At 41.7% G+C, this 13006-nt stretch overlaps 1 protein-coding gene across 2 annotated transcripts in view; it reads right to left on the reverse strand.

Moving 5' to 3' along the window:
- Positions 1 to 293: 293 nt before the first annotated feature.
- TMEM131 (transmembrane protein 131) overlaps positions 294 to 13006 on the reverse strand; it is a 185657-nt gene continuing 172944 nt past the window's right edge. For both annotated transcript variants that reach the window (XM_048858428.2, XM_048858431.2), the window contains 5 exons: positions 7498 to 7619; positions 7301 to 7397; positions 5006 to 5103; positions 2835 to 2998; positions 294 to 1308 (listed from right to left, as the gene is read on the reverse strand). In XM_048858428.2, coding sequence (XP_048714385.1) covers positions 1012 to 1308; positions 2835 to 2998; positions 5006 to 5103; positions 7301 to 7397; positions 7498 to 7619 — 778 coding nt within the window. In that variant the 3' untranslated portion in view covers positions 294 to 1011. The remainder of the gene's footprint in view (positions 1309 to 2834; positions 2999 to 5005; positions 5104 to 7300; positions 7398 to 7497; positions 7620 to 13006) is intronic.

Here is a 13006-nt window from a genome sequence, read left to right on the forward strand (position 1 = left end):
CAAGCCTGTTTCTAGCAAACTTTACCGCAGCTGGCCTTCAAAAGAAAGTTTACACTCAGTAGGTGCTTTTACACAGTGTTCTTCTAGAGAGCACACCTCCATAAAGGTGACCTGCACCACTACAGTTCCTCTGAAAACCGCAGCTTGCAATGGAAGGTGTTTCATGTGCAGTGGGGTTCCAGCTCATAAAGCCCACTTGCACAGAATGAAAATTGCCTTGAAGCCATTATGGCTAAACAGATCTGTACATATGCACATCTGCAGAGCCTGGAGCACAGAAATACAATAGACAATTTTTGAAAAAAAAAAGCATTTTTTATTTTAAAGTACAACCCAAAGTTGTATCTGTAAGAAATGCACGGGGTATCTTGTTTTTTCCACAAGTCTTGGCTATGTGCATTTCAGTTCAACTTAAAAATGCATTCAGGTTTACAAATGTACAAACAGCACAAAGTGTACGCTGTCTTAACAGAATGAATCCTCTTACATTCAGCCATTTTTGCTCTTCATGTTTTTACATTCTTAGAACCTGTGTTAACAAAGACAGCCTTATTTTAAAAAAATACTCTGCATTTTTAGCACAAGGTGCTTTTTTTAAAAAATTAGATTTTGGAGCATAATACTGGAAAAAAAATTAAAAACCAAAACCTGGTACTTTGATAAAATTGCTGCATGCTGGGACCATTTTCTAATTCAAATAGTCTCCCAAATAAAGAATGGCAGATGATAAAATATGAAACCCATGAAAATTGTTCCGATTTACAAATCTTAGCTGAAGTTTGGTTTGTCACCACACTGACTTTTTCAAGCTTAACTGAGACCTCACGCTATCATAATTGCACGATAGACTTTAAAAGGAGAAAGTGATGAAAGCATGACTGGTTCATAACTTTGTTGCAAAAAGGGAAGAAAAAAGCAATGGTAATAAATAGCCTGAAAATGATGTTTCAAAAATGGCATATTCAGAATTGTATCATGATCTGGATAAAAGTCCCTTTGTATAGCCTAATTTCAGTTTTCATGAGGATAGTGAGTGTTAGACCAAGGATCTGAGCTTCTTCTTCCAATTGTAGGGCTCCAAATTCGCCATGGATTATAGGTCTGTCCCATGTCTTCAGTCGGGTTAGTAACACTGGCAGCAGTAGATGGAGGAGGAGCGGGGGAGTTTTCACTACCCATGAGGTCAATACCAGATAATGTATTTGCCGGAGTGGTGAAGGGAAGGGTGCTGTTGAGGTTACTTGACCAAATAGAACTGCTGAATGGAGTGGTGGTAGACCACAGGCCACTGGGATTGCCAAGGATCGACTGCAGTACAAAAAAATTAATGCTGTATTAACAGGTTTATAACTGTAACTAACAGTCTTAGTCATTACCCATTGTCTGACAGCTTTCCAACTAATGTTTCCTTTCACTCAGACATGTTTAGTTATGAAATTGTCAGATGCACTGGACTTCAACATCACCTGAGCTTTCTAATGCTTAGATAAAAGCCTGATACGTTTCCGTATGTTAAACAATTACATACCAATGAATTCTGCATTTGAGGGCAAAAATTAAAACTCATTTTGGAAAATTAAGTAGTAACAACCTGGATTTTGAATCTCAAGATTTTCACCTTGAATATTTAATCTTCATTTCTGCAATTCCCCCCTACCCCCCAAGGACTGGAGGAGTCAAAACTTGTTGGAAACTAATGCAAAACTAACTATGCACCAGCAAAAGGAAGCTACTGAGAAGTGATTTAGGTAGTAGTTGCAGAGGATGCTGAAGTGGTATCAAAGTGACACTCTTATAATCTCTCCCATGTCACTAAAATGGTGAGTTAAACAAAAGAGTTAAGGTTTAGCAACAAAGGGTGTGCATTACACCACCTAAACTCTTATATGAGGTCAACGCTGCATTGAAATGGGGAGGAAACTGTACACAAACTAATTTTCCTGTACACTGTAAGTGCTAACTGTAGTAAGAGAAAAGTGTGTGATGAGACAGTTCAACAAAAACCCTTCCCCATTGCTGTCCTGAATGTCAGAGTCTTCATATTAAATGAGTAAAATATGGAGTGTGAGGATGAGAGGGCGGAGCTACCACTATCTGTCTGAATGTAGGATCCATTCTTCTCTCTAGCTAGCTATATGCAAGACCTGGGTTGTTAAAGTCAAAGGTCAGCGAAGAATCTACCCTTCAGTTTCCAATTTCTTTCTCTGTATTTATGGCCTTTGTTTTTAAGCTGCAGCATTAGGAAAATCTGTGACTCTTGAAGAGTGGGTATGAAAACATCATGCGTCTTGGACTGTAGTGATTTATAGGTTGGGATAATAGTGGGGCTACCAAATGGAATCAAAATCTGCCAAATGTCACCTTGGCTGCTCTTAATTGTTCCTGAAAGTGGAAGGAGTAGCTTTACAGGGGATAGAGCTAATGCTCCTGGCTTTCGGCGTAGGATAGATAGCAGCACTATGGGTGTGTATGTGCAATGCTGGAAGTGCTTGGGTACCAAATAAGTGATTTTATAAACACTCCAGGTGCTTGCACCATTGCTGTAAGACTGGCCCTAAGACAAGTATTTTGTATAAAGCAACGTACGCTGATCTATCTGCAGGTGAGCCGATGTTTTTCATTGTTTTTTACAGCACCCATATGATTTTAATCATTTTTTTTATTCAACAGCTATTTTATTTTGACTATGTAAAATAGTGATTATGTTCTTCCTTGTCAACCCCTCAGTTGAAGACTGAGTGGTGCTGAAAGTTCATCCAATTAAAAAAGATTAGATACTACTGACGTCACGTGGCAAAAAGATTAATAAAAGATTATATAACCTGTGTACTTACTGCAGTTGTGTGAGTTGGGGAACCTGAATTTGTTGGCCAGGAGGGTACAGGACCTGTAGCTGAAGAGTCCCAGATGGATGAAGGGATGTTACTAACTTCACTCCAGTTTCGCTGCATATCCTGGCCATAAGCAGATCGAGGGAGACCAAGTTTGCTGAAAACCTCTAAAAAGGAAAGAAAACAAACATGAACCCTTCACATTTCCCCTGATATTTTAAACACAATATTATATTTTCCACAGTGTAGTGGATACCAATACAGAGGGGGAGACACAAAGATAGAAAAATAGAGAAAGCTCATGTAACAGGAAAGTACAGATCCTATCTGATGTGCCAGATAGGGGAATAGCTGAAAAACTTATCCGGTGTAATCCTGGAAGCTTGTAGTCCACAGCTGACATCTTACTGGAACCAAGATCATACTTAGAGAAAAAGTTACATACACACTACATATGGTTTAACCCCTCTTCAATGCTTGCTGCAGAACTGGATATTAACTCAGTGCCAGGAATTGGGATCCCTTGACCCCTCCCCCACTTACAAACACAATGATGTTGGCAAGTTTATGTCGGGAATTCTTAATGAATAATAAAGAATAAATCCCAGAGATGGAACAGGGTAAGATGATGAAACAAGGTCTCAGGGATCACATTTGCAGCATTACCTTCTCCGTTACAGCTGTAATAGACCAGGTTTTTCACTGCTATAAAAGAATGTCAGAACTGCCATACTGGATAAGACCCACAGTCCATCTTGTCCAGTATCATTTCTGAAAGTGGCCAACACTAAGTGATTGGGAGGAAGGTGCAAAAACCCCACAGTAGGCAGGTATGATCTCATCTGGTCTTACCCTGATCCCCAATAGCTTGAGACGGATTTAAAACCTGAAGCATGAGCCCTGTATCTGTTCCAAAACACTGTTTCCATTACCTGCTATAACTCTGCATAGTCTTGTTATCCAAATAAACTTCCAATCCCATTTTGCCTCAATGACATTTTGTGGCATCAATCATTTAGTAGGATTCAGAGTTCCACAATCTAATTATGAATTGAATGTAAAGTGTTTCTTTTTATCAACTTTGAAATTTCTACCGTTTGGTTTCATTGAAAGTCCTCCTGTTCTTTTGTTCGGAGACAAGGAGAACAGAAGCTCCTTATCTATCTTCCCTAGAGCAGGTGTTATTTTATACAGTTTTTACATCCCGCAGCTTTGGCAATCTGAATACTGACACATGTAGTTTAGAAAAAACTTCCCATTGCTAGTTACCTTGCTGTTGATCTTCCACTAGTCTGTTAACTAGTATTTTTGGAAGCAGCATTTCCTCTCAGTCACTCAAAAGAAGCATCATACTACCAAATGAGAAGTCAATCCAACATAGCAAGACCCAGTGGCATAAATCTGAGACCTCATAAAGCCTCACAGCAGAAAACTGTTTGAAATGGTCAGCTTCAAATAAGAGTATAATCTCAGCCTACTCTCTGTTCCTAACCAAGTGAAGCAGCCAACATCTGTTGCCTTTCTTTGTCCACTTTAGGACAGTCAAAACCAGAATGTTACTGTTGCTACAGTTTCAGCACATAAGTAATATCAAAATAAATTGCTAACTATTTCTTCTGGGTTTAGATATTAGACCAGTGGCTCTCAACCTTTCCAGACTACTTGTACCCCTTTCAGGAATCTGATTTATCTTGTGTACCCCAAGTTTCACCTCACTTAAAAACTACTTGGTTACAAAATCAGACAAAAAGATACAAGTGTCAAAGCACGCTATTACTGAAAAATGTCTTACTTTCTCATTTATACCATATAATTATAAAAAATCAATTGGAATATAAATATTGTACTTACATTTCTGTGTATAGTATATACTGAGTGGCATAAACAAGTCACTGTATGAAATTTTAGTTTGTACTGACTTTGCTTGTGCTTTTTATGTAGCTTATTGTAAAACTGGTCAAATATCCAGATGAGCGGAGGTACCCCCTGGAAGACCTCTGTGCACCCTTGGATTATGCATATCCCTGGTTGAGAACTGTTGTACAGACTCCTCCTTCCCCTTAAACAAAAAAACTGAAGAACTATTTTTATTTTTTCCAATATGGAGAAAGGAATGAAGAATTTTTCACAGTCCACTGTTTATTATTTACTAATTTTAGTGTTAAAAAGCTCACCTCCAGTTAAGTTGAAAGAATTTCCAAAGGCTGAGAATGAATTGAGGGGTGTGAAGTCAGGGCTGCTAGGGTTGCTGATGGGACTCCACAAACCAGAACTAAACATACAGGGGGAGGAACAATACACAAAAGTTAACACTGAAATGGTATTACTAATGATAACAACTTAGTGCTATACATATAAACATTGTGTGGAACAGACAGATATATTGTTAGGAAGTTCAAGTCAAAATAGGATACCAAGTGTAAAGAGAACTGAAGTGACCAACTATTTTAACATAGTTTTTAAAAAAATTTAACTCATCATTATTGCACTTAGTTAATTTACATTTCTCTTATTTGTCCCTAAGTATTTCAATTAGCCTTTTTGCTTACTTTTCTATTGGCACCTGTCTTATGAGAGATAAACCTCTCTGGAAATAAAGCAGATTAGTTAATTGTTATAACAAGTGCACATTTGACAATAGCTCTTTCACTCAATTTCTCAGAAGTTTTTGGTGTCACAATCTAGGAGAAATTCTCTGCCAGACAGGTCAAGTCTAGGTTCTAAATTATTTGAGAGATCCCTTAAAAGAAAGCCATTCAATTACTAAGTTTGTAGTTTGACAAGCAGAGAGGTTAACTGGGATCAATAACATCCACCCTCAGAGCTCATTCTCTCCTCTTGCCCATTGCCCTCAGCATTGGGAAATGCAGTCACCATTCCTGCCCTCAAGGTTAAATTCGGAGAGGAAGAGCATTGCACTTGGTTCCTCTGCTCTGTGGTCAGAAATTCCACCTATAGGCTACATCAGGTGAACCTAGTGCATGCTTCTCAAAATGCTGAGAAACCGTGTGGGTTCCCTATTGTTTGGATGGGGACAAAGATAGAATTGTCTCGCAAAGGGAAAAAGAGTTAAAGAAAGGATAAGAATCAGATGGCATGAAGGACACTTTCCCCTACTTCCAAGTCACCCATATACAGTAACTCCTCACTTAACGTTGTAGTTATGTTCCTGAAAAATGCAACTTTATGCGAAACCATGTTAAGTGAATCCAATTTCCCCATAAGAATTAATGTAAATGGGGGGGGGGGTTAGATTCCAGGGAATTTTTTTTGGCCAGACAAAAGACATTATATACATCTACAGTACAAGTTTTAGACAGTTTGATACTGTACACTGCAATGAATGATTGTAAAGCTTGGTTGAGGTGGCGGAGTAAGAGGGTGGGATATTTCCCAGGGAATGCCTTGCTGCTAAATGATGAACTAGCACCCGGCTGAGCCCTCAAGGATTAATACGCTGTTGTTAATGTAGCCCTCACACTCTACGAGGCAGCAGGGAGGAAACACGAGAGGTGCAGGGCAGTAGCTGCAAACACTTCTCTGCAAAAACTGAACATGCTGATGAACCCACGCTATCCAGCTGGAGCGCACCACTCCCTCCTCCTGACAGCACATGCACAGCTGCACAGGTGCTGACTTTCCAAAGCACTGAGGGGTGTGTGCCAGAGAGAGAGAGAGAGAGAGAGAGAGAGAGAGATGTGCATTGACCCTTTAAGTTTGCTGACCCCACTTCAAGTACGTTGCCCTTTTAAGCAGATCAGGCAGGAAGCAACAGCTTCCTGCAAGCTCCCCCTGTCCTCGAACCCTGTGACTGTCCCCTCCTCCACTTTGTGGAGAGGGGGTACAGAGGGGGGCAGGAACAGGGAGACATCGTGACATCAGCACCCCTCTCCCCCACACCCTCAGCAAGCAGGAAGCTCCCGGGAGCAGCGCCAAGGCAGAGGGCAGGGCAGAAGCAGCACGGCAGTGGGGGGAGGGACACCTGAACTGCTGCTGGGCAGCTGCCAAGCCACAGACCTTACCGGGAATTTAGGGGAGCTGATGGGGGGGGTGCCCCCGGTTCTAATCCCCACAAGGAGGGGCTGCTCTTCCAGAGAATCCTGCAAGCAGTGGACAAAGCAGGCGGCTGCCAAACAATGTTACAAGGGAGCATTGCGCAACTTTAAACGAGCACGTTCCCGAATTGATCAGCATGGTAACAACGAAACAATGTTAACCAGGACAACGTTAAGTGAGGAGTTACCGTAGTTCTGAACCTTGGACTTGCTAATGATACTCATGTTTAGAAGGTCATCTTCTGATATCCTGAAATCTCTCAAATTTTCAATAAAACCATCCCTTCTAGGAACCAGAATGAGCTCCTCCTACCCATGCAGAGAATGCCTCCGTTGACTTCATGTGTATTCCCTAACATTTGTATAGGGATGTTGAGGGAATGGGGGGATGGTTTCTAGAAGTGTATTAGTTACCTGTCAGAGCCATCGCTGTCAACAGGTGTGTGAGAAATGCTGATATTGCCAGAAACATCTGCTTTATTTGGTGAAACCTTTGCTAACCCACTACCACCTGCAACAATGAATTCAAACTGAGTAAAGCAATGAAATGGTACAAGAACATCATCCAACACTGTGCAGCAATAGGTATTACTCCAAAACAGTTCCATTACCTGGGCTCTTGTCGTAACCTGCAGCTACAGCAGCAAAGGTGGGATTTCCGTTCCTGCCAGGGAGAGAGGCTGTCTTTGCCAACTTGTGTTTGATACCATGAAGGGGCTTGCTTTTTGTTTCACTGGCGGGAGGGGGGAAAAAAAAGGGTAAAATGTTGGGATTCAGCACATTACTAAAAAAGGAAGTTCTCAGGACTAGTATTTAACTGGCTTTGCAATGATATAAAGTTATTGCATAAACACTTACTGACCGTTTTGGCCAGAATATAATAACCACACTAGTTCCCAAAGCCCAGTTTTTTATTATCCTGTTGACATTTAGATCTGTGACTAGAACAATCAGATGTCAATAATTTGACTACATAATGAAGCAAAGGAATTACTATTGAGTGATTACAAACATAGAGGCTCCAAGCAGCAGCATTGCTGAGATCTAGAGGAAACACATTAGTTTTCTTAATCTGGAAGAAAAGTTTGGTTAGGCAGGACCTAGAAAATAAAGGCAAGAAGGGCTGGATTCCTACAGGATATGGAGGATGAACTAGAGTTAGGATTTGGGGTGGGGGACAAAGGTAGATGAATGGAAACATTACTTGTAATTCTTTTTCTCTGAATATACAGGTTTCAAAAGATAATCAGATTTGGGTCCATGCTTCTAGCTTTGAGGGAATAAACTTTCTGTAGCTTAGAATTCTAAACCTAATGGTTCCAGCAGGAGGTGTCATGTTCTGCCCCTGCAATGCAACCATTTCTAAATCCTAGTACCTCTTGCCATTAGCTGCTTTGTAAGCAAAAGGTGGAGACGTACAGATTTTGAAAAATCAAATGGACTACAGAATTTTGGGCTCTGAGGGGAGGTGCTCAGTGGAGCAATGATCTAATATATCCTTCTGTCTTCAGCAAACATTACAAGGGAAGTAATTTTATTTTCAAAAGGTGCCAGCTGAAATAGGTCCCCACTCTTGGAGACTTAATTTCCAGAGTATTTCTCTAAAATATTTCCAAAATATTTGTCTCAAATTTTTTAGAAGTAAACATACCTGTATGAACAGAAAAATTACAAGTACAAGCAGAAGCAAATATACTGCAAGGTAGGAATGAGCTTTATTCAGATGAACCTATCTTAGAAGTTACTTAATGGAGGGATAAAAACATTGAGAGAGAAAGTTATCCTAGAAAATAAAGCTACTGTGGAGCAGGAGACCTAGTTCAGAGAATTTCTGTAGCACTGATGGGCCAAGTTTACAAGCTTGCTGTGAGATAGGCCATGCAGTAACATCTCACAGAAGCACGCAAGCTGTCCTCCAAATCTCACACTTAAATGATTATGAGATGCTGGTGGCACGTGCATGCACTCCTCTCTGACTAATCATGCCACGTGTATAAAGTTACAAGTCTGCTAAGGAACAAAAATACGAGATGCAGCCACCCATTTGACCCTGGCTTCTGGAAACAGCATAACCTACGGTATTAGGTTAAAATGAAACAGAAAACTTAAGGGCTTTCTAAGGGCTTTTAAGTTTCACTACATATGAAAACTTCAGGACCTGTTTATGTTTAGTTTTTAGTAGAATAGCCTTGTTGGGAAGGACATAAAGGCAGAGGAAGAACGTCGGCTGGATAACTGATTTAATTAAGGTGGAATTTAAGCACTGCCTTTGAAAGGAATTTAGGTGCCTTAACATCCCAAGTATCCAGTGACTCAAGGGGATGTTTTAGTAGCTTCCTAAATACCACATTAATATCTTACAACACCTGGGACTTTTCAGTGGAAGGTTTTAAATGCAATGAAGTCCTTCATGAGACTGATGACTTTGGGCTGCAGAGGAACTGGTCTATTTTCTATATGGCTATGAAGTTGAAATGGCTGTGAAATGTATTTTACGGATGAGATCTGTAGGACATACTAAGACAGGAGAAGAAAGTCAAATAGGCTCTCCCTCCTTTCATTGGTTTGCTTTTCTGGAAGACTCCTGAGCAGACAGAACTTCAGACACATGCTTAGGCACATCTCTATCGCCTTAGGAGCCATGCTATCCTGAGCTGGGCTGTAGTAAGGTTCAGAGTTTACATGTGACAAGCCAGTTGCTCTCTCTCATGAGCTGATCGGGTCCTTTACTACTACAGTTAATGAGGGAAATGTACATCAACACCCCAACTTCCACTAGGCACAGAAGACATTTATTCTCCATGTGCTCCACTCAATGCCGTGTGCAGAAAACCAGTAACTTTGCAGACAGGCAAAGTGAACAAATCTATTCTAGGTACACACCACTCCAGGAGAGATTATTTTCCTTGTACAGTTCCTGGAGTTCTTCTTGAGATTTTTGGTGTCAGTGCCCATTTGGCCCCTGCATATGCTCCACAGATCATTGTTCCCAAAAACTTCCCTCAGTTCCTTCTTCATTGCAAAGCCCCAAGATGGTGACTCCAAAGCAGAGCGGAAAGAGAGCACGTAGTGAAGCACCCATAAGGACACCCATCTCAAAGAACTCCAGTAACCTCTCAGAGCTGTGTTGCTACATGTGCTCCACTTGCGGTAACTCTTTAATACCACCCCCTGAAGGACATGGGGGGTTTGGAACTCAGTCTAAGGCCAAGGCAGTGTCTGCCCAGGAAGCATCGACCAAGGTATGTCATCTTGAGGAAGTGTGGATCCAAGCCCATGCAGCAACCTTGCATATTTCTGTAAAAGGACATGTTTAGCAGGACCACAGACATGCAATACAATCTGGTAGAATGAGCGATGACCTTAAGCAGGCAGAGTACATTAGCAACTGCATAACAAAAGAGCATGCAATCAGAAACTTAGAGAGCATGTAGGTAATCACTGGAACCCCTTTAGCTCTGCTGGCAATAAACACAAAATCTCAGGGAACATCTAAGGTATAAAGGCCAGCTTCCTGTCTTGACTGATGAGGCTTACAATAGACTATTGGGAGATGAATTGATTGATATGAAAATCTAAAGTAACCTTGGGTAAAAAGTGTGAATATGGTCAAAGAGAAACTTTACCTTTGACAAAGATGGAAATGGTTGACCCTCCATATGAGACTCACAGTTTCTCCAGCCTTTTGGGCAGAGGTAATAACCACTAGAAATGCAGTTTTCACAGAGAGGTTCAGAAGTGAACAGGTTGCTAATGGTTCAAAGTGCGGCTTCATCAAAGCATTGAGAACTATCTTTAAGTCCCAGGTGGGAGTAGAGTGTCTAACATTTGGGAAGAGGTCTAATAGCTCCTTGATAAATCTCAACGTTGCAGAGTAAGCAAATACCGAGAAGGTTTGCACGGAAGAATGGAATGCTGTGATGGCAGCTATGTGAATTTTAATGAAACTCAAAAAAGGCCTTCTTTCTTCAGAATTAATCAACAGGAGACAAATTATGGTGAGTACACCAGTGGTAAAACCTTTTCTATTTCTGAAAGTAAGGTAAGTTTTTCTGGTAGTAGACCTTGAGCTGCAGCAGGTTCAGGTCAGTGCTACAAAGGACATTCTCCAAGTCCTGTGTGAGAAGACTGGGTGTCAGTGGAAGACCGATGGCTGGTTGGGAGGTCAGGCAAAGAAAGTGAGGAAACCAAACCTGTCTTGGCCAGATTGGTGCATTCAAGATGATCGTGGCTTTGTCCTGCTTGATTTTGTATAACAACCTGAGAATCAGCAGCAGCAAAGGAAATTCGTATAAGAGATTCTTCGCCCAGGAGAGGAGAAAGGTGTCCCAAGCTTCTCCTGAAATAGAACTACACCCATTTCCAACTGGCTTAGGTGGGAAAGAGATTTTTGGAAATCCTTAGGGAAGAAATATCTGCTTGAGTATAGATTTGTTTAGTTCCCACTTGTGATGTTGAGTGAAGTGCCTGCTGAGGTTGTCAGCTGTGGTGTTTCAGAGACCAGGTAGGTTGACTGCCAAGATCAGGATATTGTGGGCTATGCACCAGTTCCATAATCTCATGACCTCTGTGAAGAGAGTAGGGGCTCTCGCCCCCCCCCCCCCTTGTGAATTCATATATTACATGCTTGCCCTCTTGTCTGTCATTATGTGGATGGATTGTCTTTGGATCATGGGTAGAAAGTGTACACAGGCATATCTGACAACTCTGAGTTCCAGAACACTGATATGCAATGTGGACTCTTGGGTAGTCCATCTGCCCTGGATAGTGTGGTCCTGGAGATGAGCTTCCCATCCAGGGAGGGACACACAGGAAACTTTTGTGCGAGTGGTGGTTGAATGGGACCTCCAAATACGCTTTGTCCAGATTCTTCCACCATTTGATGGAAACCAGAATATGACAGGGGATAGAGAGCAGCTTGTTTAGACTGTCCCAGTTAGGTTGTATACACTGACCTGAACCAGGCTTGCAAGCAATGGAGGTGCAGATGAGCATGCAGCATGACAAAGGTACACACTGCCCTATGCCCAAGATGTTGCAAGCATAATCTGGCAGTGACTTGAGGACTGATCAAAAGGTGCACCATCAGAAGTGACACAGTGAAGAACCTGCCATTTGGAGATGAGTTCTGGCTGTGGTGGGGTCAAGAATGACCCCTATAAACTCTATCCTTTGTACTGGTAGGAGGGAGGACTTCATGAAGCTCAGCTGGAGACCAAGGTTGTTGAATAGTAGTAACCCTGAAAAAACTGCCAATATGACATCTGTGTAGAAGCGTCCCTTGATAAGCCAGTCGTCGAGGCAAGGGAAGACCATTACTCCCCACTGATGAAGTTGTGCAGCCACCATTTCCATGACTTTTGTAAACAGCCTGGAGCAGTAGCTACTCTGAAAGAAAGGACATGATGCTGGTAGTGGTTCTGCCTCACCATGAAGTGAAGACATTTCTTGTGAGATGGGTGTATCGCAATACGAAAATACATCTCCTAACAGTCAAGGTCACAAAGCAGTCCCCTGGTCCAGAGACGGAATGATGGCTGAGTGTCACCATCTTTAATTTCTATACCTTGACAAAGGTATTCTGCATCTGTAGATCTAAAATCAGTTGCCATTTGCCTTTCTTTTTTGGTAACCAAGTCGTCCTTGGAACAAAGCCCTCTTCTCTTGTGTTGAGTGGGAACTGGTTCCATTGCTCCTAAACAGAGAAGGAACTGAACCTCTTGTTTCAGAAGAGGTTTGTGAGAGGGGTCCCTGAAAAGGGACAGAGAAGAGGGTGGAAAGGGGGCACGGAGCAGAAATGAATGGTATGTCCTGATGTTATAACCTCCAAAACCATCGGTTGGAGGTAATCTGCTCTCATGAAGTATGAAAATGGAAAACAGAATCCCCATAATGTAGAAAGTTTGATGGGGCGCAGCAACAGGTCTGGATCGCAGGAGTATTTATGGCTCTCAACAGAAAAGTAAAAAGGAACATTTGGCCTTTGTCGACTGCTGACTCAAGGTTGCCGTAGCAGATGAAGATCTTCCCTTTTGAAAGCTGGGCTTTTTTCTAGGTGGTTCTGATGGTCTATGGAAAGTGTAGAACTGAAAAGGATGTGATCTGCACCATCTGATATAG

Source organism: Caretta caretta, chromosome 1, assembly GCF_965140235.1.
Source record: "Caretta caretta isolate rCarCar2 chromosome 1, rCarCar1.hap1, whole genome shotgun sequence".
NCBI lineage: Eukaryota > Metazoa > Chordata > Testudines > Cheloniidae > Caretta > Caretta caretta.